Consider the following 26873-nt stretch of genomic DNA (forward strand, 5'->3'; position numbering starts at 1 on the left):
CACTGCAGACCCTGCTGCTCTTCCCACTGCTGTCTACCCCACACATGTCATGGTGTTGCTGCAGCTGTTTCAGAAGATGCACTAAGTCGCTGGTGACTGCCTCAGTGATCTGGAGCTGTGCTGTCCAACACAGTAGCTGCTAGCCATGTACAGCTCTTTACATTTGAATTAAAACTTAAAAATTAAAAATTCAACTTCTCATATTAGCCACATTCCAAAAATTCAGTAACCACACATGGTTAGCGGTTACTGTACTAAACACTGAAAATATAGAACACTCCCATCATCACAGAAAGTTCTATTAACTCTAGTCTGGAGCCTGGCCTTCTAGCACTGCCTTCGACTGCACTCCCATCTCCGCAGCCCAGTTCCTTATCTCACCTCACACAGGTCCTCTGTTCCTACCACACACTCTTGCCCATTCACAGCCTGCACCACGCCTGCCCCTGGGGAAGGTGACTGTCCCGCCTTGCCGCCTACGCCTACGACGGGCCCTCCGCGGGCGTCCATGACTGACCGCTGCCCATCTCACACCAGAGGAGGTGCGGGGCAGATTAGACCCGGTCACTCATTTGATCAGCAAACCTTCCAGACATCCACTCCGGGTGTCAGGTGCTGAGGATCCAGGTGATAGGCGGACTTGACGTTGCTCAGGGATTCCCTGCCACGTCGATCCTGTCCAGCCCCGCCGAGGGATCCGGGCTCGGAACGGAACCGACCCCATCTCGGAGCCCAAGGACGTAGAGAGCAGCGCATGTCTCCCCCAAGTCGCCCCCGCCCGGCCCCAAGCTCCGGAGGATCTTCCAGGCCAGCTCTAGCCCGGAGTCTTGCGTCACAGGCTGCAAGCCCTGGGCGGCGAGCACCCTCACACTGGGCCGGCTACGGCCGGGAGGGGAGCCGCAGGGACCCGCCCCGCTCGGAGCCCAGCCGCCCCTCACTCACCCCCAGCCTCGGCCGCGGCGCCCCGGCTCACAACACCCCCAGCCTCCTCTACGGCGCCTGTCCAGGGCCAAACCGCGCGCTTACCGCGCACGCGCATCGGCTAGCGCCCGGCGTCCGCGCGAGAGAGCCCCCTCGCGGTTTCCAGCCGGGTGATTGCCGGGTGATTCCCGGCTTGGGCCTCCACCGACAGCCCAACCGCCTCCGACCCCCGCCTGCGCAGAAGAAGCTACTAGCCCAGCCGGGTCTGAGTACTACGTCCTAACTGGGAGCCCCAGGCCGCTTATCTCAACTCCTACCCCTACGTGGAGGCCGGGCCCAGAGATTCCCAGAACATTTGAAAGGCTACCGGCCAGGGTCCCTGCTACCTGTCACTCCCACTCCCATTCAGGCCAGACAGGTCGCCTCGCTTACCTTTCCTGGGATGGCAACTGTGACTTGGTGAGGGGAGCCTCTCTGGGCTCTGCTGCCAGGGGTGTGGGCTGACTTGCCTACAGCTGGAGCTGATAAGTCAGCAAAAGGGGCAGGCTGCTTTGAGGCTGGATCAGGAAACATATGCCACTTTACAGGGAAAAGCTGAGGCTCAGAAAAGATTAGTATCGCACCACCCAGGGGCTGGAACCCAAGCCTCTGGCACCAAACGTGCCCACACCACTCTTCCCTTCAGATCAACGTAAGCTGCAGAGGGTTTCCAACCCCACCCCAGGGCACATCAAATGTCCCCACAGAACACCTGCCCACTACATAGGGCAGGGGCTAACTGTGCCAGAGTAAGGGCCCTTGCATTTCACCCAGGGGACCTGAGGCCTGGCTCCACCCCCATTCCGGCCACTGGGTCTCAGGTCAGGCTCCAGCAGGCCTGGAGTGGGGGTGTGGAGGCAGAGCCACCCAATCCTGTAGGGACAGGTTTCACAACTTCCCGGATAGGGCTGTGGTGGGTCACAGTGCAACCTCCAGCCAGGAGGATGGGGTGGCTCCCACTCCTGCTGCTTCTGACGCAGTGCTCAGGGGCCCCTGGTGAGTGCCGCCCACCCTGATCCCCATTTGCCTTCAGGAAGGGGTCACCCCTGAGCCCATCCTGCTATTCCAGCCAGGAGCTCACTTTCCTACTGGGCATGGAGCCAATGAATGCTCTTGGCTTCTTGTGCAGAGCTGGGCAGCCCCAGGAATACATATGGACACTGCTTATTCAGGCCTGCATTAGAATGTCTGCATTAAAATTAGAATGTCTGCTGTAGCATTGAGGCACTGTGGGAACCGCATAGATGCATGCGCACATGCAGGCAGTTATCCCTCAAGAGCCTAATCTAACCCTCTAACCTAGCGTATGCCCTACTGCTGATGGGAGGTCAGACGTGGAGTCAGAATGCCCGGGCTGGGCTTCTGCCTGGGTAATAGGACAGCTCTGAGCCTTAGTGTTGCTGAGATGAAATAAGCTCCACAGGGCAAGCACCATCACTGCTCTCATTATACTGTCGGTTTTAGACCTGAGCCTAGTGCCTTGCCTAGTAAACCTGACCACTGGTGATAACTACCATGTCTGACCCTTGAACGTGCTCACAGGGTCCATCCCAGAAGCCTTGTAGCTTTGATCCCCCGCATGAAGTGTGGATGTGCCGATACAGATGCACTTGACATGCACACCCACCCCCGCAGGGCAGCGCTCGCCCTTGAATGACTTTCAGGTGCTCCGGGGTACGGAATTGCAACACCTGCGACATGCAGTGGGGCCCGGGCCTTGGCAAGAGGATGTGGCAGATGCTGAGGAGTGTGCAGGGCGTTGCGGGCCCCTAGTGGACTGCAGGTGAGTGACCATAGGACTTAGGTAAGACTGGGAGGCAGGTGAACCTGGGCGACCCTGTGCTTCGTCCTTCCAGGGCCTTCCACTACAATGTGAGCAGCCACGGTTGCCAACTGCTGCCATGGACCCAATACTCACCCTATACTCAGCTGAAACGTTCGGGGCGCTGTGACCTCTTCCAAAAGAAAGGTAAGTGGCTGTGGAGAAGGTGGGCCAGGGATAGGGCTGCTGAGGCCTCAGGCCTTGTTGACAATGGGTCTCTTCCTCCCAGACTATGTGCAGACCTGCATCATGGACAATGGGGTCAAGTACCGGGGCACGGTGGCCATCACCATGGGCGGCCTACCCTGCCAGCACTGGAGCCATAGGTTCCCCAATGACCACAAGTAAGACAGACACCTCCCCTTGGTCCCTGCCCGGCCTGGCGCCTGCCCCGACCCCAGCACGCACTTGAATTGCTGCTCTCTGTCCCCAGGTACACGCCCACACTCCGGAACGGCTTGGAGGAGAACTTTTGCCGCAACCCTGACCGGGACCCCGGAGGTCCCTGGTGTTATACGACAGACCCTGCAGTGCGCTTCCAGAGCTGTGGCATCAAGTCCTGTCGGGAGGGTAAGAGGCCCTGGGTCGAGACTGGAGAAACATGCCCACGCCCGTCTACGAACCCACCGGCCTGTCTTTCCAGCCACTTGCGTTTGGTGCAATGGCGAGGATTATCGCGGGGCAGTGGACCGCACCGAGTCCGGACGCGAGTGTCAGCGCTGGGACCTGCAGCGTCCGCACGCGCACCCCTTTGAGCCGGGCAAGTACGTGTGGGCGGGCGCGGCATCGCGGGGGCCGGGCTAGGGGAGGGCCCAGGACTCCAGGGGCGGGACCCGGGAATACGGCAGGGTCCACCCTGGGCCCGAGTCCCAGGATCTTGTTCGCGCCCCGTTACCGCCCCCAGGTTCCTTGACAAAGATCTGGACGACAACTATTGCCGGAATCCTGACGGCTCCGAGCGGCCCTGGTGCTACACCACCGACCCGCAGGTGGAGCGAGAGTTCTGCGACCTCCCCCGCTGCGGTAGGGCCCGAGGGTGGGGCCTGGGAGGGCACCTGGGAAACGTGGGGGGCGTGGCCTGCCTGCGGAGAGAGGAGGGACTGGGCGTGACCCGGCGGTGGGCCCGTGGGCGTTGGACTCGGCCTCCAACCCCAGCCGCGGTCTCAGCTCCTCCTCGGGCTCCGACCCGTCCATCCAAGGGTCCGAGTCACAGCCGCGCCACGAGGCCACGACGCTCAATTGCTTCCGCGGGAAGGGCGAGGGCTACCGGGGCACGGCCAACACCACCGCCGCGGGCGTGCCCTGCCAGCGGTGGGACGAGCAGAACCCGCATCAGCATCGTTTTGCGCCGGAGAAATACGCTTGCAAGTGAGGTGGCGGGCCGCCGCTGGGGGGCGTACCTTTGCAGCTGGGACGTCAGGAGTGGGGTCCCGGGGCGGGGCTTGATTGAAGGTTGGGGGGGCGCAGGGGGGCGGGGCTCCAGCCGGAGGCTGGCTGGCCCGTGAGCTGCGCCCCACCAAGAGCTGAGAGAAGCGCCCGCCCAGGGACCTTCGGGAGAATTTCTGCCGGAACCCTGACGGCTCCGAGGCGCCTTGGTGCTTTACGTCGCGGCCTGGCATGCGCGTCGCCTTCTGCTACCAGATCCCGCGCTGCGCCGACGACTTGCGGCCCGAAGGTAAGGCCCAAGCTGGGACTGGGAGCTTGCAGCGGGAGGGCTGGGGCGAGAACCCGCTGACGGCCGCCCCCGCCCGCCGCAGACTGCTACAACGGCGTGGGGGAGCAGTACCGCGGCTTGGTCAGCAGGACCCGCAAGGGCGTCCCGTGCCAGCACTGGTCTGCGGAGATGCCGCACAAGCCGCAGTGAGTCGGTCCGCTCGCCCGGCCCCTCCCGGACCAAGGCCACAGGCTCCGCCCGGGCATAGCCCTAGGCGGCACGCCGTCGCCCCTCTAACTGGAGCCCGGCAGGGGTTTGGGATTACCCTGCTAGGACTCTGCGTCCTCTCCCGCCCAGGTTCACACCCACCTCCGCCCCCCACGCGCATCTGGAGGAGAACTTTTGCCGGAACCCGGATAGGGACAGCCACGGGCCCTGGTGCTACACTACGGACCCGGGGACTCCGTTCGACTACTGTGCACTGCGGCGCTGCGGTAAGCGCGACACTCCCTCGGGGCCCGCCCCCAGCCTCCACCTTCGAGGTCTGGCTCCCTCAACGCAGGTGAACTTGGTTTTTCAGATGATGACCAACCACCGTCCATCCTGGAGCCCCAAGGTATGCACTTGTGCCAGGCCTGGGTTGGGGCCTCTTAAGGGCCTCCATCCAGTCGGAGTTTCCCGAGGCCCATTCTATCCCCCAGACCAGGTGGTGTTTGACAAGTGTGGCAAGAGGGTGACCCGCCTGGACCAGCAGCGCTCCAGGCTGCGTGTGGTGGGGGGCCAGCCTGGGAACTCGCCCTGGACAGTCAGCTTGCGCAATCGGTGAGGCACAACTGCCTCTCCCCAAGAGAGGAGCCGAGGGTATATGCTTATATCCTCTGCACTTACACCTCGGGGGTGGGAACCTGTCCCTGGCCTCAGGGGTCCCAGTGAAGAGATTCCAAGTCCAGCCTGTGTCCCAGAACTCACTGTTCTCTCCTAACCTCTACTCCTTCAGGCAGGGCCAGCATTTCTGTGGGGGTTCCCTAGTGAAGGAGCAGTGGGTACTGACTGCCCGGCAGTGCTTCTCCTCCTGGTGAGCCTCCCTTGGGTTTGGGGACCCAGTCCCACCCCCCTGCCTTCGTCTTCCCCTTAGCTACCTTTCCCAGGTGAGCCTTGGGGCAGCAGACTATGAGTCATGACTGATCTAGCAGAACTTCTCCCCCAGCCATGTGCCTCTCATGGGCTATGAGGTGTGGCTGGGCACCCTGTTCCAGAACCCACAGCCGGGGGAGCCAGGCCTGCAGCAGGTTCCCGTGGCCATGATGGTGTGCGGGCCCCCAGGCTCCCAGCTTGTTCTGCTCAAGCTGGAGAGGTGTGTAACAAATCAAGAGGTGTGAGGTGGGGCTGAGCCTTGTGGGCTTATATGCTGAGCACCCTCATTCCCATTAAAGACCTGTGACCCTGAACCAGCGAGTGGCCCTGATCTGCCTACCCCCTGAGCGGTATGTGGTGCCTCCAGGCACCAAGTGTGAGATCGCAGGCTGGGGTGAGACCAAAGGTAAGAAAGAGAACACCGTGCAGGGGCATGGACTACCCCAGGCCAGGAGGCCTAGCCTCGGATCCTACCCAGAGGCCCTTTCCTCCTCCTTCCCATTCTTATCACCGTAGGTACAGGGAACAATGTCCTAAACGTGGCCTCGCTGAACGTCATCTCCAACCAGGAATGTAACGTCAAGCACCGCGGACGCATACGGGAGAATGAGATGTGCACTGAGGGACTCCTGGCCCCTGTGGGTGCCTGTGAGGTCAGTGCTGGGCACCCATTCCCAGCTCAGGGAGGGTCCGGGAACCTGCAAATGTACTACTTTATCCCCAAGGAGGCTACTGTCTGCCTTGGCCCAGGGTCCCCTTACCAGTTCTTCCATCTACCAGGGTGACTACGGGGGCCCACTTGCCTGCTTTACCCATGACTGCTGGGTCCTGGAGGGAATTATAATCCCCAACCGAGTGTGCGCCCGGCCCCGCTGGCCAGCCATCTTCATGCGCGTCTCTGTGTTTACGGACTGGATTCACAAGGTCATGCGGCTGGGCTAGGCCCAACTTTGATCCCATGTACTTGGGAGAGGACAGAGCTTCCTGTCAGACATAAAGCTGCCTCTCCTCTTTACACCTCTGCAGGGTGCTTCTTAGCCTCTGCTGGGAAATCAGTTGGTGTATGCCCTTGCTAGGGCCTGGGTGGCTCAAGCCCAGCAGAGCTGGGCTGGGAGACCTCACTCGAGGACTACCTTAGCCTGTAAGCGGGGTGGAAGGGCAGGGCCTCACTAGTTCCCTAGATAAACTGCTGGTAAGAGAAGGGTGGTGTAGGGCAGTTTCTAGCAGAAGAGGCTGCAGCAGAGGGAGCCAGCCTGGTGAGATCCCAGTTGGCCCTGACAGGCAGCAGCTGAGCCTCTCACTGTCCCCTCCCCATCACACTGGAGGTAGGTGAGGTCCTTAAGGTTAGCACACCTAGGGCCTACGGTACTCTGAACCCCAACGGTGAGCCTGGGGTTAGGGATGGCTTGGTACAAAGTACCAGCAGGAACCAGACTCTTTGTCCTCATTTATTACGACCATATAGCCTACATTCCTCGGCTCACCCATCCATGAGGTCCAGAGCCCAGGAATCCTCTCGCCAATCCGCCAGACCCCGGGGCTCACCAAGAGCGAAGTGCGGCTCATGCCAACCAGCTCACGCAGGGAGGGAGGGCTTCAGCTGCACAAGTGCGTGTGCAGCCAGAGCACAGCATTCATGAAGCTGTCTGATTCCACCTCCACTTCCGAAAGTGCGTGCGTGCTTTTGGGGTAGAGCAGGAGCCTGTAGTGGTTGTGCAGCAATGTTTAAGGTTGGAGGGCTCTCCCCTGCTCACCTGCCCACCAGCTGCCAGGGCTGTCCTGCCGCACTCACCGAACAGGCACGTGCCGGGCCTTGAGGGCACGGTAATACTCCATGCCCTGCTTGAAGGGCACGCGCTGGTCCCCCTGGCCCAGCATCAGGAGCAGCGGGGTCTTCACCTGGGGGTGTGGGGAGTGGTGGTGACCAGGGCCCGGGGCTCTGGATAGACTGGCAGCATACCAGGCAGGGGGAGGGCTGCCTACCTGAGGGGTATACTTGATGGGTGACTTGTCCAGCATCTCGGCCCACACGCTGAGGTCTGGCAGGCAGTCGCTGCTGTAGGGGAAACCAGCCTCCACCACGCACCTGCAAGAGACTGCACTGAAGCAGCCCCAGGAGCCCTGGAGCCTGCGGGGGCTCCATGTCGGGGATGAGGCAACACAGAGAAGGGCAGGGACCTGTGGAGCACACCCACCAGTCAGGGATGTCGGTGGAGCCCATCATGGAGGCGATGTTGATCACAGGGTTCCTCGCCACACAGGCACCATAGGTCTCAGGGTACTGACCAATCAGGTGGCAGGAGAGAAAGCCACCGTGGGAACCACCCATAAGAGCCACTCGGTCAGCATCGAAGTGTTCTTCCTGGAGCACCCGCTCTACTGCAAACTACAGGATGGGGCAGAGTGTGCTGCAGCCAGCTGCCTGCCCGAATGGAACACACCCCAACAGGTGACCCTCCAGCCTGTCCAGAAGCCCCAGTCCCTGCTACCTGGACGTCCTTCACATCCTGGTGGCCCACATTGCCGGGAAGGGAGAGGATGCTGTCCTGGCCAAAACCCGTGGAGCCACGATAGTTCACTGGAGGCCAGGAAGGAACCAGACAGGGGGGTGAGCGACATTCCCAGCCCCCTGGTCGCACTTTCACCCCTCTGTGAAGTGGGCCTTGGGGCTGGCTGCTCCACAGACTGTCGAGGCGCAGGGGCCAAGAGATCCAAGGCTGTTGCCCAGTGACCACAGCACCTTCTCCATGGAAGTCCCTGGTAATGGTTGCCAGGTCCAGGCTGCAGACAGGCCTGGAGACTAGGGTGGTACCCGTGCTGCCTGTCCACCCCATCCCCCTCCACAGCCCTACCACTGCTGCAGGGCCCTGCTTACTCACCCAGGAGTACTGCAAAACCCATCTTGCAAAGCATGGCTGGGAACAGCATCCAGGCAGTGACAAAGGATGAATGGGGTCCCCCTGCAGACATGAAGCAGAGAGTGAAAGAACCAGCCAGGACGGGTAGTGGGAGGGCAGCAGCTCTTAGACCAGATGCCTACCGTGGGGCATGACCACCATGGGCACTTGGGTCTTATCTGGAGGGTTGCTGGGCTGCAGAAGGATTGCTTCAAAGTCCAGGCCAGCTGCAGGGAAAAGGCAGGAGTCAGGAGAGCCAGAGCCACTGCCCGGGGCTTCCCAGCCAAGGCCTGAGCCATAGCTGCAGGTCTGGGGCTGACTGGTGAAAGAAAGATCTGGTCTGAAACACCTGGACCCCAGGAAACTCCTGTCCTAGTTAGGCAGCCCCACTCTGTCAGGACAGCATTCCGGATAAGATGTGGTCAGAGACCTCAAATAAGGCAGTGTCTTTGGGCCTTGGTTTCCCTACCACAGAGCATTTGGCTTGGTGATGCTCAGCCCTGATACCCAGAGTAGGTGCCCACATACCCGGACACCACTCCCCAGGAGCATGCACAAGTGGAACAGAGAACCCCCCCGGATGCAGGGAAGGTGACCACAGATGCTGTGTGCTGGGGAACTTGGGAGGTGTCCCTCTGCCCCAGCCCAGCTCACCATACTGCAAGTTCTCTTGTTCTGGGGGTGGCTGCAGTACCCGGATGGCCCAGGAAATGTCGGGAATAGGCTCGGCCTCTTCCAGAGTCACCCACAATACTTCTTGCTCCTTCCCTGCAGGAGGCAGGAACCCAACTTTCTGCCAAGGGGAAAGAGTGTGTCATAGGTGGCCTGGCCGCCTCCCTGCCCTTCCACCTCCGCCAGGGTGGGAGATGGGCAGCTCGCACTATGCTGGGCCTTCTACCCATCTCCACAGGGTACATCATAGACTCCTGTTGTGAGCTGGTATATGCAGAGACACTCACACAAAAACACCCACCCTTTTCTCCTGAGCTTTTAGGCTCTGCTGTCTCCTTGTGCTCCGTTCTGCCAGAGGACCGGGCACTTTCCCAGGCATCCTGTACTTTATAGAGCAGACCTACACCTGGTGGTTCCTCTCCACGGGCGTCAGACCCTTGTGGACCACGCTGGGCTGGGCCCACGCCTTGGCCTCCCACACACTGACCAACCCCAGTCAGACTGAGGCCAGCTGCCTGACCTGGGGAGCTGGGGCTGCACAGAACCCTCACCTCCTGGTCTGGGGCCCAGCAACACTCACCAGGCTTGGGGGCAGGTTGGGCGTGGAGAACTGTGCCACCATGAGGTCCTGGTCAATTGTGAGCAGCTTCCAGCTTCCACCTGACCCCCCTGGAGAAGGCAGATGCCACCACCTTTCCCACCCACTCCCTGCACGGCCAGAGTCCCAGGCCGGCGGCTCTATGCCAGGGTGCCCCTTTTACCCCGAGAAGCAAAAGAACACCCCCAAAGAGACTGTCACAAACACCCCACTGCACACAGCCCTGGGTGAGCCTCCTTAGTCCCTCATTCATCCAGCAGACGCCCATGGCACGTCCACCCACAGCTTCATGACTACAGTCTGCGGGGGAGGCAACTAGGCCTGGGGGGTTGGAGTGGTGCTGATTCTGGGCTGTGGGGTCCAAGGAAATTCTCCAGCAGAGACCATATGACAAGGTACAGTTTAGCACAATACTTTGGAATCTTGTGGTAGAAGAACTACAGTTAGGGCAGGTAGGGGACTCAAAGACATTTTAGGGGCAGAATCACAGGCCCAGAGAAGAGGAAGATGAGGGAGCCAACACAGGGTTTCTCATGGGCCCTGGGACAGCAGAGTTGCCTCCGCCTGAGGTTTGGGAGGTCGGGGAAGGATGACTCTGGCAGATCTTGGCAAGAGAGAATTTTGTAGGTTTGAGAAGCAGGGCCAGGATGTGCAGAGCAGAGTGGAGCAGGGGAGGCAGTCTGTTGGCTGGGAAGGTCCTGCATGGTCAGGGTCCTTGCGAGACGCAGTGAAGGCTGCAGGACAGTGGTGCAGAGTGGCCAAGGGTGCCACTGCTGCCCCAGGCGCCGGAGCTCCCGTCCCGCCCCCGGCCTGGCCGGCCTGCACAACAGCCCTGCTCACCAGCTGTCAGGGAGCTCACGCTGCCCATCTGGGTGTCCACAACGAACAGGTCCTGAAGCAGAGGGGAGGCCACATGTAGCACCACAACCCCCAGCCCTCTGGGCCCCTCCCCCCACCTCTTCTCTACCCTTGTAGGGACCCCGGAGCCAGGCCAGGGCTATAAGCAACCATGGCAATGGCTCCTCAGTTGCCACGGGTAGTGGTCTGGAGGCCTGGACCCAAATCCCAGCCCCATTGCCACTTACAGAGGGACCCTGGGCAAGGAAAGGAATGCCTCTGGGCCCCTGAGCTAGCGTGAGGAACAAATGATCTCATACTCAAACAAAAAGAAGCCTGGCGCACTGTGGGTGTCCCTACCCGATCCCTAGGAGAAAGCCTCTGTCCTATCTCCATGGGCTCCCCGTATAGCGTTCGGGGGCCCACCTGATGGCAGCCCCCTGGCTCCCCAGGTGGAAATGCCTGGGGGAAGGGGAACTGCACCTCTGCCTCAGAAAGAAAGGCCAAGGGCTCTGCTGCAGGGCACCAGGGCACGCAGGGCCTGAAGGGGTTCATAAGACCTTGGGCCTGGGCATTCCACCCAGCAGTGTGCATATGCTCTGCCCCAGGCCCAAGGCCCCTGGAGGCTGGTCAGAGGGGCTGTCTCTCAACAGAGGGCCCCTTACCTGCCGGCTTCGCTGAGCTGAGTCAAAAACCACTCTCTGGCTGTCAGCCGACCAGCATCCCAAAGGCAGCAGGCTGCAGTAGATCCCAGAGAAGTTCTCTACAAAGATGGGAGGGCTGAGGCCACATCCAACAATGGAGGTGTGGGAGGTGAAGCCTATGAGGCAGGCTGGGCTGCTGAGGAACTCCCCCCCCCCCCCCCCGCCCAGGGCGCCTACAACTGTGACAGAATGGCAGTCCTACACATGGGGGTGCCCTAGGTGATGGGCGGCTGCCTAGAGAGGGGGCCGGGGCCAGAGGCCTCTGAGGGCCTGGGAGAGGCAGAGCTCAAGGGCTTTCTGAGAGAAACCACAGCTGCTCGGAAGAAATGCACTGGCTCTCCTATGAGCTGCTCTCATTGGGCCCCTGGTAGGCACCTAGTACTGGAACCAAGATGACCCCTGTCTGTCTGTCCATTATGGTGCTCAGCAGAGTGCCTGGCAGAGGGGGCTGAATCGATTCCATTCATTTAACCCTCACTACAATGCTATAAAGAAGACAAGGACTACCACCTCCCACAGATAATAAATGGAAGCTCAGGGAGGCGAGGATGCCATCCAAGGACACACAGCTGAAAAGGAACAGCTGGGATTCAGACCAGATTCCCACCACTGCATCCGCGCAACCCAAAGAGATAAACAGGCCCTAACTTTTCTACAGGACCCCTGGAGCTGACCAGGTGGCCTGAAAAAAGAGACCTCATGTCCTTGGGATGGTCCAGGATCCCAAACAAAGTGGTGAGCACTTGAGACTCTGACCAGAACTTCTCAGCCAAGAGCCACCCACTCAGAGATCCCACTGACTCAAAGGCTTGGATGGGACAAACACTACGGTGGGGGCTGGGGGTGGGACAATGCAGCACCCTTGAGCTTGGAGCCTTTCAAGTAGGACATTCCAACCCTGTGTACTTTCTGAGACCCCTTGGAACAGAGGCTTTAACTGGCCACTGGAAACATGGGGATGAAACCATCTAAATCCCCTGCCAGCTTGGGCCACTCTGATCTCGGCTGTGGTCCAGCTGACTTCCTTCTCTCAGAACAGTCCCCTGTGGTGACGGCCCCACTCCCTGTGCAGGCTGGGCCTGAAGCTGACCCAGCAGGGAGGGACACTTCAGACAGAACTCAGCACGGGGCTAACAGATGGCAGGAAAACAGAACTGCAGGCTCCACACTGCACCCAACCAGAGACACACCCCTTACCTCCCAGCTGCCGAGGCACGACATCCACCACCACTGAGGTGACCTTGGTATACCAGTCATACTGCAAGAGAACACAGTGGTCAGACCCACCGGGGGACAGGCAGTGTGCTGAGGGCACAGAGCTCTTTACCCATCCTCTTCTCTGACAGCCCTAGGGAGCCTCAGGGGAGGGAGGACCTGAGGCAAGCCTGATGTATTTCCTTTCTGGTGACCTGGACAGATGTCCCAAGGGGCCTATGACTTTCCCAAGGAGCTCTTCTTGGGCAAGGACTAATACTCTGTAACTGCCGGCTATATCCCAGCCCCTTGTAGAGTCTGACCATGGGCATATGAGAAGCAAAGGGAGGAGCTGAAGCCGCTGCCCCCTGTAGACAGAGAATGCTCTTAAGGTGGTGGGTCCTGATACTGCAAAGCCCCCCATGCCAGCACTCTCAGCCTCCAGGTCCTGCCCTGGGAAAACAGGCAGAACTCACACCATCACTGCACCCAGGACAGGAGGTCCACTGAGGGGCCCATGGGGAGATGAAGCTGACCCTTCATCTCTCATCCACCATCCCTTCCTTGTGCTGACCATGCCCGCCCTCCTCCAGCTCACCAGACACAGCTGGCTACACTGATGATGGGGGACCAGAGATGGGTACCGCAGGTAGACGATGCGACATTGGTCTGGGCTCAGACGGGGAGAAGACACAGCCAGAGAGTCATCCGAGAGAAGCTCTAGACCAGATGAAAATGTGAGCATCATGCAGGCTGGCAGGGCCAGTATATGTCAGCAAAGCACAGGTGGGCACCAGCACTTACCACACTGACCCCCGGTGAGGTCCACATTGTATAGGGCTGACCTGCAACCACCAGAGAGACACTCAGCTTCAGAGCCAACCTGAGCTGCAAGGCCCCCTGCCCTGCCCTGCTTCCTCACCTGCGATTGGTGCAGAAGCGGATGCCCAGCCGGAAGGGCTCATGCCACCAGCCTACAAACACCACGCCCGTGTCTCCAGGGGCCCAGAATGCCTGTAAACAAAACCCCGGGGCAAGTGTGAGCAAGGGGCAGCGGCTCAAGCAGGGCCCCAGACTCCAGGAGGGAGGCAGGCCGAGTCAGTGCTAACCTGTCCAGGGGACACACTCTCAGGGACCCCCTCAAGCACAGAGATGTTGCCACTCTCGATGTCCAGCACGCAGAGCACAGGAGTGCTTTTGGAAACCATGTTTTCTCCCCAGTCTTCATAAAACACAAACTGATCCCCCTAAGAACACAAGATACTCAGTGTCCAGCCTGTCTTGCCTCCCCAGTTCTGACAGGCACGATGTAGGCAGGGAGCACACTGAGCCCTAGGCTGCCCAGAAGGGCCTTTATGGACTGGCCGTAAACATGAGCACCTTGATGGCCTGGTCTGGTTTCTTCGGCCTGGCCATCTCATCATCGCTGCCACTGATGTCCAAGGCTTTTGTCTGAAAGAAGGACTCAGCCTTCGGGCGCTTCTTCTCTGCGACATACAACAAGTGTGTCTCCGAGTGTGACCAGGACAGGCAGCCAAAGCAGTCTGGGTGTAAGGAAGGCTGATCAGGGGGAGCCCTGGGGTCCAGCTGCCCCTCCTGTCCACCCTGTCTGCTCACCAGCCAGCTGCCTACCATCCTCGTACACAAGCCCATGTTTCTCCAGCACCGACAGGTTGAAGCTCTTGAGCTTCCGGTTCTTCTCCCAGACCTGAGGACATCTGGGCATCAGGTTACCTGCCCCCCAACAGAGCCTCATCTGTGGGACTGAGCCCCCAGTCGCCCACTGCCTGGTCCCATGCAGACTCACCTCCAGGAACTGCTTCTCCTCCCCAGGGCTTGTGCCTCCAGCTTTGCGCAGCACGGCTTTCATGGCACCTGAAGGAGAGTCTCTGCTCAGCAGCCTGAGGAGGACATGGGGTAGCAGATCAGGGTCACCACCCACACAGTCCCATCCTACCCCTTCCTGGCCACAACCTCCTAGACAAGATTCTTGAGACTGGTCCCACATCTACCCCTGCAGCCCTTGTAGCTCCACTATGGCAGTTGGCCTTGCCTCTCCTACCTGGGGCAGAGGCTCTCCTCTCCCCAGCCTCCCTGAAGCCCCATGGGCTCTAATCCAGGCTCAAGTTTGGACAAAGCCTCCAGTGCTTATCAGGCCATGTCAATAGAGACCACTTGAGCTCAAAGGGGCAAGAACCTGGCTCCTAGCCTACCTTCAGGGCCCTACCTGCGCCAAGGCACATGGCAGGCCTTCATAAAAGGCTTGCAGATGGCTGTGGCCTTGCCCACAAGCTTCTTCCCTCAAACTTACTCCCCCCGGGTCTCCACACTGTTGCCCGCAGGCCCTGAGAACACCACTGAGTCCCCATCGTGGAACACCAGGTACTGGCGGCAGAATCGAATGTTCTCCATGCGTTCCAGGTCCCTCTGGGTCCACTCTGTGAGGAGAGGCGTGAGACTTAAATTTGAGTCGACCAGTCCCAGCACAGGCTCCTCTCAGCCCCTCAAGAGGAAGGCCCAGCCCAACTCCGCAGTCTGTCTTGATGTTCTGGAAGCACGATGGACAACACTTGGCCACAACTCAAGTCTAGGCCTGAGCTGATGGCATGTCAGAGAGAAACCACTAGTCTGTTCCCAGCACCCACCCCCATCCCAGAACTTGAGGGGAGCCAGGCACGTGTATGGGATTTGGTGAGCGGTGAGACTAAAAGGCCCACACCGTGTATCCCGGTCTCAATTCTACTCCCACACCCTCAACTCATGCACTCAAGGGCACCATGCCACAACACACCGAGCAGCGTCCCCCATACACCCGTATGTAGGGTCCTCTGAGGGGTGCACCCTCCCACACCCACTTTCTCCAAGCCCCGTCTTCCTCCACACACTCGTGTGCACTGCTAAGCAGCAAGCCCTCCACATCTCCTTCCTCTCCACGCGAGTGCACGGCTCCGGAATGGGCCCGCCACTCGATTCCCCTCCATACACACACCGGTGTGCACCGTCCGGTAGCGGCCCCCGTACTGCGTGAGGACATCCGGGCCCAGGCAGGCGGCGCTCAGCGTGGGCTGGCGGCTAAGGCCCCGGTACAGCGCCGCCGCCTCCTCGGGCTCGTTCAGCAGCACCTGCGCAGGGGACACACCAGGGTCAGGCCCGGCCCGGGCTGCAAGGACCACGGGCACCGCGGGCCGAGCCCTCACCTGGCGCTCCATGGCACCTCTCGGCCGCCGGGGCAAGGCGGAGCCTGCTGGCGCCCGGAAGTGAGGCTCCGGGGGGGCGGAGCCAGGAGCGACGACCCTCCCCCTCCCCCCGCCCTGCGTCTGCCACAGCCGCGCCGCGGGAGGGGCGGGAGCTTCGACGAATGAGCGAGGACCCTAAGCAGAGGGGCGGGCCCTCGAGGATGAGGAGGTGTGGCCTGTGAGAGAGCGATCTGAGCTTTGGACCCGGGAGTCCTGGAGGCGTGGGGGCAGGGGCCTCGAGGGGAGGCGGCCAGAGGCCAAGTCCCAGGCCTGGTGCTGGGAGGGGAGGGAATAGGGTGTCCGAGGAGAGGAGCTAGCTCTAGGAAACGGAATACGGGATCAGTCTCTAGGCTGGGCGAGGCGTGTGACCGACGACATGGCCCGCATGGGGAGGAGGCGAGGCCCGAGTCGGGAATAGCCGGTGAGGTGAAAGAAGCTAGGTCGGACGGGGGTGGACCCTAAGAAGGACGAGGCCTGGGAGGGAGGCAGATCAGTGGATCTTTGAAGATACGGGCGGGGCGGGGGCAGAGCCCAGTGAGGGTCGGATAGAGGAAACGGAGATGAGGGCGTGGCCCGGGGAGACGGGGTTGGAGCCGAGGCTTGCCCCGCAGCCCTGGGACTGACCGTTGGCTCCCTTCTTGTCCATTACGAGACAAACATTCACCAGCAGGTGCCAGTCCCTGCCCTGGAGGGGCTCCGAGGTAGATGGGGAGAGGAGCGCGCAGAGCCCTGGGTTGCCGGTCAAAGAAGGGCGGATGCTGAGCTCTCAGGGTGTCGCCTGGGCTTATCGGCCACCAGGCCTACCCCAAGAGCTATCTGTCCCTGCAGCCCTCAACTGCCCTGTTCAGTGGCACCTTGCTGGGGATCGTAAGCCGGTGGGTTTCTGCCTGCCCCCCCCAGGCCTCGTCCAACTCTCTTGGGTGCAGAGGGCCTGACGGGGGGTCGGACTCCACCTAGAATCAAAGAGCTGCCTGTGGACAGGAGAACCTGGGCAGGCAGACAGACTCCCTCAGCACAGTGGCACAGAACTGGGTGGGCTATGATGGCAGGGAAGGGCAGGAGAGACTAGGCACCAGTCAGGCTATAGGGATGTCCCCTACTCCATATACCTTGAGCCTGGCTGGTCTTCCACACCTCAGAGACCTGGCTTTCTGCACCCTGCCTTGCCTCTGACAGAGATCCCCACTTGCCTGGCCTGCAGCTTCCCTTTCGCCATCAACCACATCGGACTAGTTAAGTAAAAACAGTTCCCACTTTCTGAGGCCGCTTGCATTTGTGGGCACTGAGTATGTACAGGCCTGTCGAGGCCAAAACTGAGAGCAGAAAGGGTGACCACAGGGCCACCAATCTGAGTGGAAAGGTTGGAAACTAAGATGTTCATCACAGCATTGTATATTATATTAAGGAAAACCAGGACCATGGTGCCCAGCCTTCAGGGTATGTACAGTAGACTGGCTATAAACTCATCATGCAGCTGTCTGGAAGCCGGGCATTGGAGGATAAACACCTAATTACCTGGGATGAACATGTAGAAATAAACAGGAGTCTAGAAAACAGAAGGTACTGCACCTTCTGGCTTCTGTTTAAAATGAAAGAGACAGGAAGGAAGGACCTACGTCAAGGTATTAACTCTGGAGGAAGGTCAGAGGTGAGGCTGATACTCTTTTATCTGCATTTTAAAAATCTTCTAGCAGCTCTGGGCTACTTTGGTAAGAAGGTTCTCCCCTCCTTTTGGGGAAGGACTAAGGTCTGGCAGCCTCCAAGAGTTGAGGGATTGAAGGAGACACAGCAAGGCAGACAGGTGTAGTGCTTGTGGGCAGCACCAGGGGGCAGCACCTGCTCACTTGGCTCACCAGGAACCAGGTTCCAGAAAGTTGTGTGCCCCTGGACACACAGGCCTCGGATGAACCGTCCAGCAACAGCTTCGCAGTGACCTAACTGCTCCCTCCAGGTCCAAACCTGAGACCTGCCACCGACGTCTTTGTGGGGGGCCCGTTGTTTTTGGCGGGCTTGGTGTAGACCAAGCCATGGCCTCGCCAGCACTTCTACAACTTGGCCCTTGCCCTTTCCCTTTAACTGTGTGAACAGACAGGATTATCCCAAGTTTGGGGATTTGTTCCTCGGGCTAAGCCTTCCCACTGCAGAAACCATCCCAGAGACAGTCTGTAGGTTGTTTATATCAAGTTCCTTTTATTCTGATACCACAGAATTACCTTGTCACAATACAGGGGGAGGGACACCGAAGTACCACGAGTTCTCACAGAGCACAGGAGGACGGCACACAATTCACAAGGTCATGTGGAGGACTCGGGTCATTGCACTTACAACTGTAAACTTGTTTGTTTGACTTTGTACAGCACTCTTCCCCCCTCAAATAAAGGAGAGAAGGAAAGAAAGGGGAGGGAGGGAGGAGAAAGCAAAAACAAGACATGGGAGCTAGCAGAGGAAAGGCGTTGGGCAGCCACCATTCTCCAGGGCACTGTGCTTGGAGAGCAGGAGCTGATGTGATCCCAGAGGCTGAATGAGGCAGACACGCACACACATACACATTCACACGCTTGTTCACATGCATACACACACAGTATCTCACGATTTCCATGGCTCTCCAGCGCCACCCCAGTGCACATGAGTACCCAGGGAGACAGAGATGATATCTCTGAGGAGTTTCGGTTGGTCAGGCCTGTCCCTCTGACCCTGTCGGAGTCCACGATGACAAGTATTTACAGAATGGGGGCGGGTGGTAGGAGGGCAGGGGAAGGGCCGGTAGGCCAGGACCATGCTGCCATGGCAAAGTATCTGCCTGGAAAATGCCCCCACAGGCTCCAGAAGACAGGCCATAGTTACTACCACTGCTGCCCTCTCATCACGGGCCCCGAGACCCCATTCTCTTCCTAAGGACTAAGTGTGTGTGTAGGGGGGTGTCACTGCAAAGTGAGTGCATTGGGCCCTGGAGTGACCAGAGACAGTGCCCTTGCTCATGACACTGAGGAGGCAGGTGTGGAGAAGGCCTGGACTCCATCCCAGAGACTCTTTGCTCATTTGGAGATGTGCTCGATGCTCCCCACCGCCCAAGGCACCCAATGCTGGTCCCTCAGCCTCTGGCTGCAGTGCCCCCAGAGCCACAGCCGCATCTACACAAAGGTCAGGACACCTGTGGCCCAGAGAGGCCTGCTCCAGCCGCCTTCACGTGGGTGACGGGTACAGAGGTGTCCTTTGGGTAGCTTGGGGAGTGGGGAGTGGCAGATGTCAGAAAGTTCAAACTCAGAGGGCTTGGTCCAAAAGGAAATTTGAGAAAAAGTCAGCGTTTTAGAGCCTGAGACTGGGCCTGATGGAGGCGGACCTGCTGCCATCTCCCTGCCTGCTCCCTGTTCCTGGGTCCATCCCCTGGCCTTTCACGGTAAGGATTACTGCCTTGGTCCCCACTGTATCCAGCCCCCCAGGCACATCCCCACACAGACCTGGCCCTGGGTAGTCAGAGGTGATGGATGGTGGCCTACCTTAGTCCTTGCTCAGATGGGCTCTTAACAGCCCAGGCCTGATCTCTGGGATGAGGCAGGTGTCCTAGGGGATGGGTGAAGCCCAAATCCAGGAGGACCAGGGTTGCAGGCCCAAAAAGAGGTCAACAGCCTCCTGTCCCATCCACAGCTGCCAGAGGTGGGCTAGGATCCCCCTCTGAAGGGCTGTGTAGACCGTATTGGAAAGCATGAGAAATGTGGACCCCTGAGAAATGCATGGTGCAAACCAGAGCACAGGCCTCGAGGGGTCGGGTGGTCACTGCCTGCTGCATTGCCGACTCAGTCAGAGAGAAGCTGAGGAGCGTTGGGGTACTTGGGCTTCAGGGACGAGGGTGGGCAGGGAGGTTAAGTCCTGGGGACAGATGGAAAAAGGGTCACAACACAACCTTCTGTGAATTCTGCCATTGAGAAGCTTCCCAAGAAACTCAGCTTGAAGCTACTATCTATGGGAACACCTGCTCTGGTCCAAGATGACACTGTTAGCTGTCCTCACCACAAGAGCCAGAGGTCTAGCTCTTCCTGAGCACCTGAGCACCCCATGCCCCAGCCTCTATCTCTTGGCTCACAGACCTTGGAGCTGCCCAGCTACAAAGGAGAGGCATAGAGCAGGTGTAGTCAGGATCTGGGGTCCCTAGGACGTAGCCAGACCCTGCCCTTGGCCTGTGTCTCCGGCCAGAGACACAGGCCAGCTCTGTGCCTGAGCCATGTCCCACTGAACAGGGTGGCCAGACTGGCTCAGGGATAGGATGAGAGGGGGAGCAACTTACAGATGGAAATCCTATAGCAAACCTTCAGAATGTTCACCCACACACTCCTGTGTGGGCCCCACCAGCGTATCTACTCCAGAGGCTTCCTTTCACCTGCCATCCTGGTCTGAGAAGCCCACAGGGCCCTGCGCTGCCTACCCCACAGCCTGGCACGCTCAGGCAACAATTCCAGCAGGTCCTCACTAGCTCGTGCAGAAGTCAGCTAGAAGCACTCCAGGAGGAGAAGTTCTGAGGCAAAAAGAACTCCCAAGCAAGGGGGTCGAGCATTTAAAATGGATGAAATCGTGCAAAAAAGGCTGTGAGCTGTGCATGCCTCACTGCAGGACAGGCGGTGGCTCACCTGGCAGCAGCGCGTCCTGCCACAGGTCAAACATGCCACAGACTGAGAATTTCACACACACGGTGGGAGCAGGGGGCGGGGGGTGGGGTTGATATGAGCATATCTATCCAGTTTCTCAATTGCACGTTTGCAATTGACTCCTTATACATAACATGGAATTTATTAAATATTAACAGTTGTCTTTGAGGGTTTATATTTCATTGCATAGAACGTTAGAGATGAGACTGGTGGGGGTGCCCAAGAGGAAGGGAGGCCCCCAGGGTAAGGGCCTTGGGGAGGAATGCCACCCAGTCCGCCAGGTGGGTGGGCGGTGCCATACCCCCCAGCACAGGGCTCTGGGCCCAGACCTCGGCTGGCAGGAGCCCTGGCCCCTCTGCTCTGAGCATGCCCACTGGTGATGGCTTAAGAAGGACTGGATTGCACAGTAAACAGAGGTGGGCTGAGGGGCCTCCCTTAGACCTCGCCCTGGGGTTGTGCTCTTGGTGGCCTGCTGCCCCCTATTGCTTCTGAGTCAACATTCTCCCTGTGCTGAGCAGGGGCAGAGCGGAGAGGAAACCAAACCATCAGTCACAGGAGGTGGTGGAGGGGAGAGGCAAGGAGGTGAGCAAAGAAAAAGAGAGAAGGGGAAGAAGGAGAAAAAAAAGAAAAATGCTTATGAGGTATACATGTAAATCAAACTGAAATGATTAAGGCTGTTCTTGAAATCAAAAGAAATCCCCAGGTGTACGAACAAGGAGCTGGCTGGTCGAGACAATGGCGGTGCTGCTGGGATGCTCACGATGGTTGGGGGCGGGGGGGGGGGATGGCTTTGAGATGGTGGCAGGCGGGCTAGCATGCTGCCACCCATGGGCTGGGAGAAGCCTCAGCCAGTGCCCACGCTGCTTTTCGGTGCTATGGCCTCTTATTTCAGCGATGAGACAGTGTTAGGTCCTAATGTTTGTAAAGTTCTCCCAACCCCACGCTAGCCACATGGAGGTCTGCTCCGATGTCACCCAGAGGGCAGGGTGAGGGGAGCAGGGCCCTGTGGCCACAGAGGGATCCGGGTCAGCTGGAATGTGAAGGAAACGGAGCCCGGGGCCCCCAGCCCTCAGTCAAAGCCCCTCTCCAAGGCTGTGGAAAAACTTCTGGCATCGTGGAGGGAGGGCAGCGTCCGTCAAAAACAGGCAGCCTGTGCCCAAACTCTGTGTATAACACATAGGAAGCCTGGCTGGCCGGGCCGCAGTGGCAGGGTGTCCGGAGAGGGCTCCTCCCTCCCAGCGAAGGCTAGGCCTCGAAGGTGGTGCCCTGAGGAGAGCAGGGTCTCTGGAAAGACAATCACAGGTCCCCCGGGCCAGTGGTCCCAACATGTCCAGCAGATGCTTCACCCAGGCAGCTGCTGTTAGAAAACGTCCTCAACTGAGGCCTGCCTGCCACGTCCCACCTGGTGTGAGTCTTTGGGCCAAGGGTTTGCCAGATTGCAGATGCTTGGAGGAGAGAAGGCGGGAGGCGGAGGGAAAGAAGGAAAGAAAGAAGGATGTCGTCAAGAACTGTGGACGGCTGCTTCCCATCCCTTCCCTCCTCTCGGTCGGTGGCCTGCCATGCACCGCTGGCCTGACCCCTCCTCCCCCGGGCCCCCCCCCCACCTACTGAGCCTTGGGGAGATGCGTGCCTGAGCAATTTTGAGGTCACGAAGAGAAGGACAGGAAGCGAGAAGAATCCAGTTGGCCAGGAAGGGACATTTCTTGAATATAACATAGGTTGCTTCAGAGTGAGGAAGATGGGATTTTGTTTAAAAGGGCCAGCCTCCCCCAGCCCGTTTCTGAAACGGTCATGGAAGACACCAGAGGACGGGCACTCACAGAAGCACTCACCGCTTGGCCTAATCGTTAGCCAAACGCCAAAACTTGAGGGAGACCTCTTTAACTACGAAGTTAGTGGTCTCAGTGGCCACCCAGGTTGTGTGAACAAAACCATGCCCGTGGTTCCTTTCACTCCCCGGTGACAGAGCCCTAGGCCTAAGCCCAGGGTGGGTTCTGCCATGGACCCGGCCCATGGGCTGCCCCTCCTTCCCTTCAGCACAATTTCTGATTTCACATCTGTTCCGGGGCAACTCCGAGGAAACATCCAGCTGGGCGGGAAAGCGGCAGGGAGCCCGCTGTCGTGGGCTGAAGGCAGGAAAAACGCTGGGGAAGCCGCACTGTGGCTACTGTAATTTGAATAAATTCCGGGCTCTTTACTTTGGCCTACAAAGCCCACCGGAGCTGGCTCCCACCCCCTGGGACTTCACCCCCGACCACCGTTTCCCTCCGCTGTGGCTCTGGCCCTGCTGGCCTTTTGCCTGGTCCTGAAGCCCACCTGTCCCATCCCAACATCATCCTGCCTCTAGCCTTACCTCACACTGCCCACTCTCTACAGAGCAGCCCCGGTGACCCATAACCCTGCCTCCCTGGCTTCATAACACTCATCACCTTCAGAAATCACCTTTTTAATCTTTTTATTTTTTAGCTTATTTATTCTCTGTCCCCCTTAAATGGACTGTCAGCTTTGGAGGGCAGGCACTTGGTTTTGTTCCCTGCTGTATCCCTAGCATCTGGAACAGGGCCAGGCACCTGCCTAGGGCCTGACAAACATTTCTGGAATAAATGGACAAGTGGATTGAAGACTAGGCCTTTCTGGTGCCCGCATTGTTCCCCCAGAGACAGGCAGCCCTTTGGAAACTACACCTAGCTCCTTCCTACAAGCAGCCCTTGCCTGGGCTCCCTTGTGATTTGCTCACTGCCTCTCTGGCCCTGCCACACACATGCCTGCTCACCGTGAGAAGCATCCAAACCTCTGTGCTCTGAAGCCGAGAGGTGGCAAAGGAAGGGACGGGAGAGGGCCCCAGGCTTACGGAATGGTAGAAGGTGGTCCCTGGCTGGGCACAGAGCAACGCCACTAGCCAGGCTACCCTCCCTGCCATCTCGGAGGACACACGGCCTCCTCCTCTGCCATAGAGGCAGGGCTGAGGCCAGAGAGAGCTCCGGGAGGAGGCTTCTCACCCCGTGTTGGCCACTGCAGCCCACACAGAGCCAAGGCTCCCATGCGGAGGCCCTTCCACTCTCTCCCTGGGCTGACCTGTTTGGGGGCCGAGATCGCCTGCCTGTCCAGTGACCTCCCCCTCCTCTCTGTTCTATTCCCGTCTGCCTCGCTTCTCATTCTGCTCTCCCATCTGGCAGGTCAGGAGTTCAGCCTCTGAAGTCAATGGTGTTTGAAGCTCAGGCCCGTGGCTGCTGAGCTCGGCAGGGTTGGGGACTCTGGCCTCACCCGACTGTCTGGGGCAAAGTCACCAGCACCAGCCCCAGGGGAAGGGGCTCTGGAATGGTGCCCAGCGCACAGCCCCCAAGTTGAGGGGCACGGTTGGCTCTGCTGGGTCCTTCCCCAAGGTTACTACCTGAGTCAGCTCAGCCAGCCCAGGGGTCTCTGCCCCTCGGGTAGCTGCCAGACCCATCACAGCTGAAGGAAGCCCACCAGCCTCCTCCCAGTTCACACTTGGAGGAGCTACATGGGTCTGGTCAGCCAGGCCTTGGACCTTCACCCCTTCCTCTGCCCCAACCTACCCTGGACCTGACACTCACTGTTATACGCAGAGTCCAGAGCTGTGCCCAGGCCTCTGACTCCAGAGATTTTTCCACAGCAATGATATCATCTCCCTTCATCTCTTCAAGAGCCTGTGGAGTATTTACAGAGGAGGGTTGGGAAGGAGCCGCATCCCAGGGGGCCCTACCTACAAACTAAAGCCAACTCAAGGCTGTGAGAGCCCTGGGGTGGGGGTGCTAGGGGGTGGTCGAAAAGGACAAGGGGATGTTGGCCCTAGCTTCCCTTTGCTGGGACCTCTATTGAGTTGGCCCCATGTGAGGGCCTCTGTGCATTGGGTCCCTCCTTTTCCTCCTCCTCCCACACTCACAGGAGAGGGTACCGCAGCTCTGGCCGCATCACCCACCGCATCACCAGACTCCTCCTTGAGGATCCCTCAGCACCCCCACAGGAAGGGAGGCTGGGTCTAGGCAACTCATACTTACCCTGCAGGGCATGGTCACCAGAATGAGGAGAACTTTTTGCCAAAAGCAGAGACAGCTGTGACATAGAAAAAGGAGAAAGGCATCAGGAAATTGGACTAGACTCCCTCCGAGTCGGGGCCATTTGGCACAGTGAAGCCAAGCCCAGCCCAAGGAGCAGGGACACCCCCTCCCCCCCACTGCTGCAAGAGAGCCACTGGGCAGCGGCAGGTAGACCTTGAGGCTTGCCTGTGGCTGACTGGCCGAGCCTGCAATCATTGCCCAGACCCAACCTCGGCCACAGTAGGGCCATGGAACTGCTGCCCACCACGGACCCAGCTGCAGGCAGTACCTACCTTCCGTCAGCTTGCCGGCCTGCTCTGCCGCCCCACCAGGGAGGATTTTGGAGAGCACGCTCTCACCTTCGGCGCCTGGCTGGCCAGCAGGAGCCCCTGGGGTCCCTCCAGGCCTGGCTCCAGCCTTCATGCCTAGGGGGAAAGAAACCACCGTCAGAAAGCAGGCTTGGCCCTTCAGGCCCTGAGTGGGAGAGTGGCCCTGAGGGAATCTGAACATGGGCAGCCGTGAGGTGGGAGGGTGAGGAGAAGGAGAGAGTAATGAAAAGAGAGGTGTAAGACCAGGAAGTCAGAGAGGTGGAAGGAAGCAGAAAAAGGGAAATTGAGGCAAGTAAGGAAGGAGAAGAGGCGGATGGAAAGGCAGAAGGGAGGAGAGAAGGGGAAGGAAAGAGCTAGTAAGAAGCTGTGGTCCTGGCCCTGCACTTACCAGTCGCTTCCAGGTTCCCTGCCCAGAGCTGCCTGGGCCTGAAGGCCCCAGTGCTGGTGACCCCAGTAGCTCATTCTTTTGTTTTGTTTTTTAAGATTTATTTATTTCTTTTAGGGAGAGAGTGAGCGAGAGCGAGAGAGCACGCATGGGGGGGAGGGGCCAGAGGGAGAGACTCTTCAAGCAGACTCCCCACAGACTGTGGAGCCCAATGCAGGGCTTGTCAATCCCACAACCCACGAGCCATGAGATCACAACCCGAGCAGAAACCAAGAGTCAGACGCCCAACCCACTGAGCCACCCAGGCGCCCAACCACTAATTCATTCTAACCCCAGGCTCGTTTTCTGTTGGGAAGGTCTGCAGATCCCTGGGCACCTTCTCAGGGAGCAGTGCAGGTATGCGGAGCAGGGGAGCTCAGGGCGCCGGTGGGTGCAGGGAGAGGGCAGACCAGGAATTCTGGGCCGTGGCTGAGGGCACCAAAATATAGGCTCACCTGCAGGTCCAGGTCCTGGTGGCGGTTGGGCCTGAGGAGGCCTCCCCTGTGGGGGTGCCTTGGCTGTCCCTTTAGAGCCATTTGCCTGCTCTGCCCGTGGCTGCAACACAGAACCCACAGCTAAGATACTGTCCGACGGCCCTGCCCATGCCCAGCCAGGAATCTAGGGCAGGTCCCAGCTGCAGCCGCAGCATCTGCCCTGGGTAGGAACCGTGTTCTGGAGCCCTACTTACCGGTCCTGCGGCCTGGGGGCCCGAGGCTGTCGTGGGGCCTGGCTGAGGCTTCCCTGCCGGCTGGCTGGCAGCAGGGGCCGGGCCCCGGGCAGCTGGCTGGCCCTGCTGCTGCAGCCGGGCCTGCACCGGGGCCTGCTGGGGGGGCTGTGCCCCGAGACCTTGCTGCTGCTGCTGTGTCGGTGGCTGGCGCGACACTGTTGCCGAGGCGGTCTGCCTCGATGGCGGCGGCTGTGACTGCTGTGGCCCGGGAGCTGCCTGCCGACATTGCGGCTGCGGCTGGGGCTCTGGCTTTGGTTGCGGTGTAGCGGGCCCCGCGTGGGCCTGCCGGGAGCCCTTCTTGCTGTCAGAGGCATGATGGTATGCTGACGGAGCACGGGGTGGCTGTGAGTATTCAGCGGAGCTGGGGTACCCAGGCTGACCCTTCTTCGGCATGGCCGGGGCAGGGCTGGGCTGAGGGTGAGGCCGGGCCTCGTGGCGACCCAGGTCCCGAGCATGTGCTTTGGCAGCACGCCGGCCCGGCTCCTCGCCAGCGTGGCGGCCTGAGTGCCGCCCGTGGTCACCGTGGTGCCGGTGTTCCTTGGCTGAGGCGTGGCGGCTCGGGCCACCCTCATCACGGGGCCACAGGCCCTCCTCGGGGGGCTCATCGTAGTCGTGGTAGCTGGGCCTGGCAGGGCCTCGCTTCTGGGAGGAGGAGGAGACTGCATGGCCCCCGTGGTGCCTGAACCGGTCAGAGCGGGCATCGCGGGGCTTATCAAACCAGTCTGTCTCCTCCTGGCCCAGGTGATACGCTTCAGAGACCAAAAACAGAACACCATCAACCCCCGGGCTGGCCACAGGGGGAGGCCCAGCTGAAGCCATGCAAGGAAACCAGAGAGTGGGTGCCACAGCCGCAAGCATTAACACTAGGCCCCCAGCCCGCCCCCCCCACAACCAGGGCCAGGGTGCGGGTGGAGCCGCCTGCAGCAGGGCCCCCACTGGATGAGGCGCCAAGGCAGGCCCCTCTGGGACATCTCAGGGCCCAGGGCC

The 26873-nt window shown here is 59.7% G+C and overlaps 4 protein-coding genes across 6 annotated transcripts in view; 1 reads left to right on the plus strand and 3 right to left on the minus strand.

The window, feature by feature from the left end:
- Positions 1-1450, minus strand: part of RNF123 (ring finger protein 123) — a 29827-nt gene extending 28377 nt beyond the window's left edge. For both annotated transcript variants that reach the window (XM_028124313.2, XM_028124314.2), the window contains exon 1: positions 1354-1450. The gene's annotated coding sequence lies outside the window, so the exon portion shown is untranslated. The remainder of the gene's footprint in view (positions 1-1353) is intronic.
- Positions 1451-1868: 418 nt separating this feature from the next.
- On the plus strand, positions 1869-6623 carry MST1 (macrophage stimulating 1). The gene is made up of 18 exons (XM_028124315.2): positions 1869-1956; positions 2596-2743; positions 2817-2929; positions 3012-3126; positions 3216-3352; positions 3426-3546; positions 3687-3805; positions 3982-4150; positions 4327-4457; positions 4540-4642; positions 4794-4930; positions 5017-5052; positions 5138-5258; positions 5434-5511; positions 5644-5790; positions 5870-5976; positions 6087-6223; positions 6351-6623. Exons 1-18 carry the CDS (start codon positions 1905-1907, stop codon positions 6510-6512), a joined length of 2133 nt encoding a protein of 710 aa, XP_027980116.2. The 5' UTR covers positions 1869-1904; the 3' UTR covers positions 6513-6623.
- Positions 6624-7005: 382 nt separating this feature from the next.
- Positions 7006-15714, minus strand: APEH (acylaminoacyl-peptide hydrolase). Of its 2 annotated transcripts, none has more exons than XM_028124321.1 (22): positions 15670-15714; positions 15462-15594; positions 14784-14910; positions 14280-14373; positions 14105-14180; positions 13853-14016; positions 13582-13719; positions 13395-13486; positions 13277-13317; positions 13071-13192; positions 12476-12536; positions 11240-11337; positions 10578-10629; positions 9720-9808; positions 9122-9260; positions 8611-8694; positions 8450-8530; positions 8060-8148; positions 7766-7956; positions 7554-7656; positions 7363-7469; positions 7006-7272 (listed from the first exon to the last, which is right to left on the minus strand). In XM_028124321.1, exons 1-22 carry the CDS (start codon positions 15679-15681, stop codon positions 7167-7169), a joined length of 2199 nt encoding a protein of 732 aa, XP_027980122.1. In that variant the 5' UTR covers positions 15682-15714; the 3' UTR covers positions 7006-7166. The 2 variants fall into 2 exon arrangements, with proteins under 2 accessions (XP_027980122.1, XP_027980123.1); XM_028124322.1 differs by having other exon boundaries at positions 13853-13959; positions 14090-14180.
- A 5395-nt stretch (positions 15715-21109) lies between these two features.
- The window catches only part of BSN (bassoon presynaptic cytomatrix protein), an 89680-nt gene continuing 83916 nt past the window's right edge, over positions 21110-26873 (minus strand). Inside the window, exons 7-12 of the mRNA XM_028124547.2 lie at positions 25848-26635; positions 25615-25714; positions 24700-24831; positions 24368-24422; positions 23924-24016; positions 21110-21793 (exon numbers count right to left, since the gene is read on the minus strand). Of these exons, the coding sequence (XP_027980348.2) occupies positions 24382-24422; positions 24700-24831; positions 25615-25714; positions 25848-26635 (1061 nt within the window). The 3' untranslated portion in view covers positions 21110-21793; positions 23924-24016; positions 24368-24381. The remainder of the gene's footprint in view (positions 21794-23923; positions 24017-24367; positions 24423-24699; positions 24832-25614; positions 25715-25847; positions 26636-26873) is intronic.

The sequence above is a fragment of the Eumetopias jubatus genome, unplaced genomic scaffold (assembly GCF_037043125.1).
Source record: "Eumetopias jubatus isolate StellerSeaLion01/CBP00866 unplaced genomic scaffold, mEumJub1_p1.0 scaffold_1, whole genome shotgun sequence".
Lineage (NCBI taxonomy): Eukaryota > Metazoa > Chordata > Mammalia > Carnivora > Otariidae > Eumetopias > Eumetopias jubatus.

What these genes read in the sequence shown, in the direction of transcription:
- APEH (XM_028124321.1), bottom strand. An exon ending in TGGGCTTGTGTACGAGGATG is followed by an intron (nt 14,017 to 14,104) that starts GTAGGCAGCTGG and finishes CCTTACACCCAG; the next exon opens with ACTGCTTTGGCTGCCTGTCC. An exon ending in CCAACCTGCCCCCAAGCCTG is followed by an intron (nt 9,261 to 9,719) that starts GTGAGTGTTGCT and finishes TCCCCTTGGCAG; the next exon opens with AAAGTTGGGTTCCTGCCTCC.
- MST1 (XM_028124315.2), top strand. Translation starts at nt 1,905, where the DNA reads ATGGGGTGGCTCCCACTCCTGCTGCTTCTGACGCAGTGCTCAGGGGCC. An exon ending in AGGTTCCCCAATGACCACAA is followed by an intron (nt 3,127 to 3,215) that starts GTAAGACAGACA and finishes CTCTGTCCCCAG; the next exon opens with GTACACGCCCACACTCCGGA. An exon ending in CACCCCTTTGAGCCGGGCAA is followed by an intron (nt 3,547 to 3,686) that starts GTACGTGTGGGC and finishes TACCGCCCCCAG; the next exon opens with GTTCCTTGACAAAGATCTGG.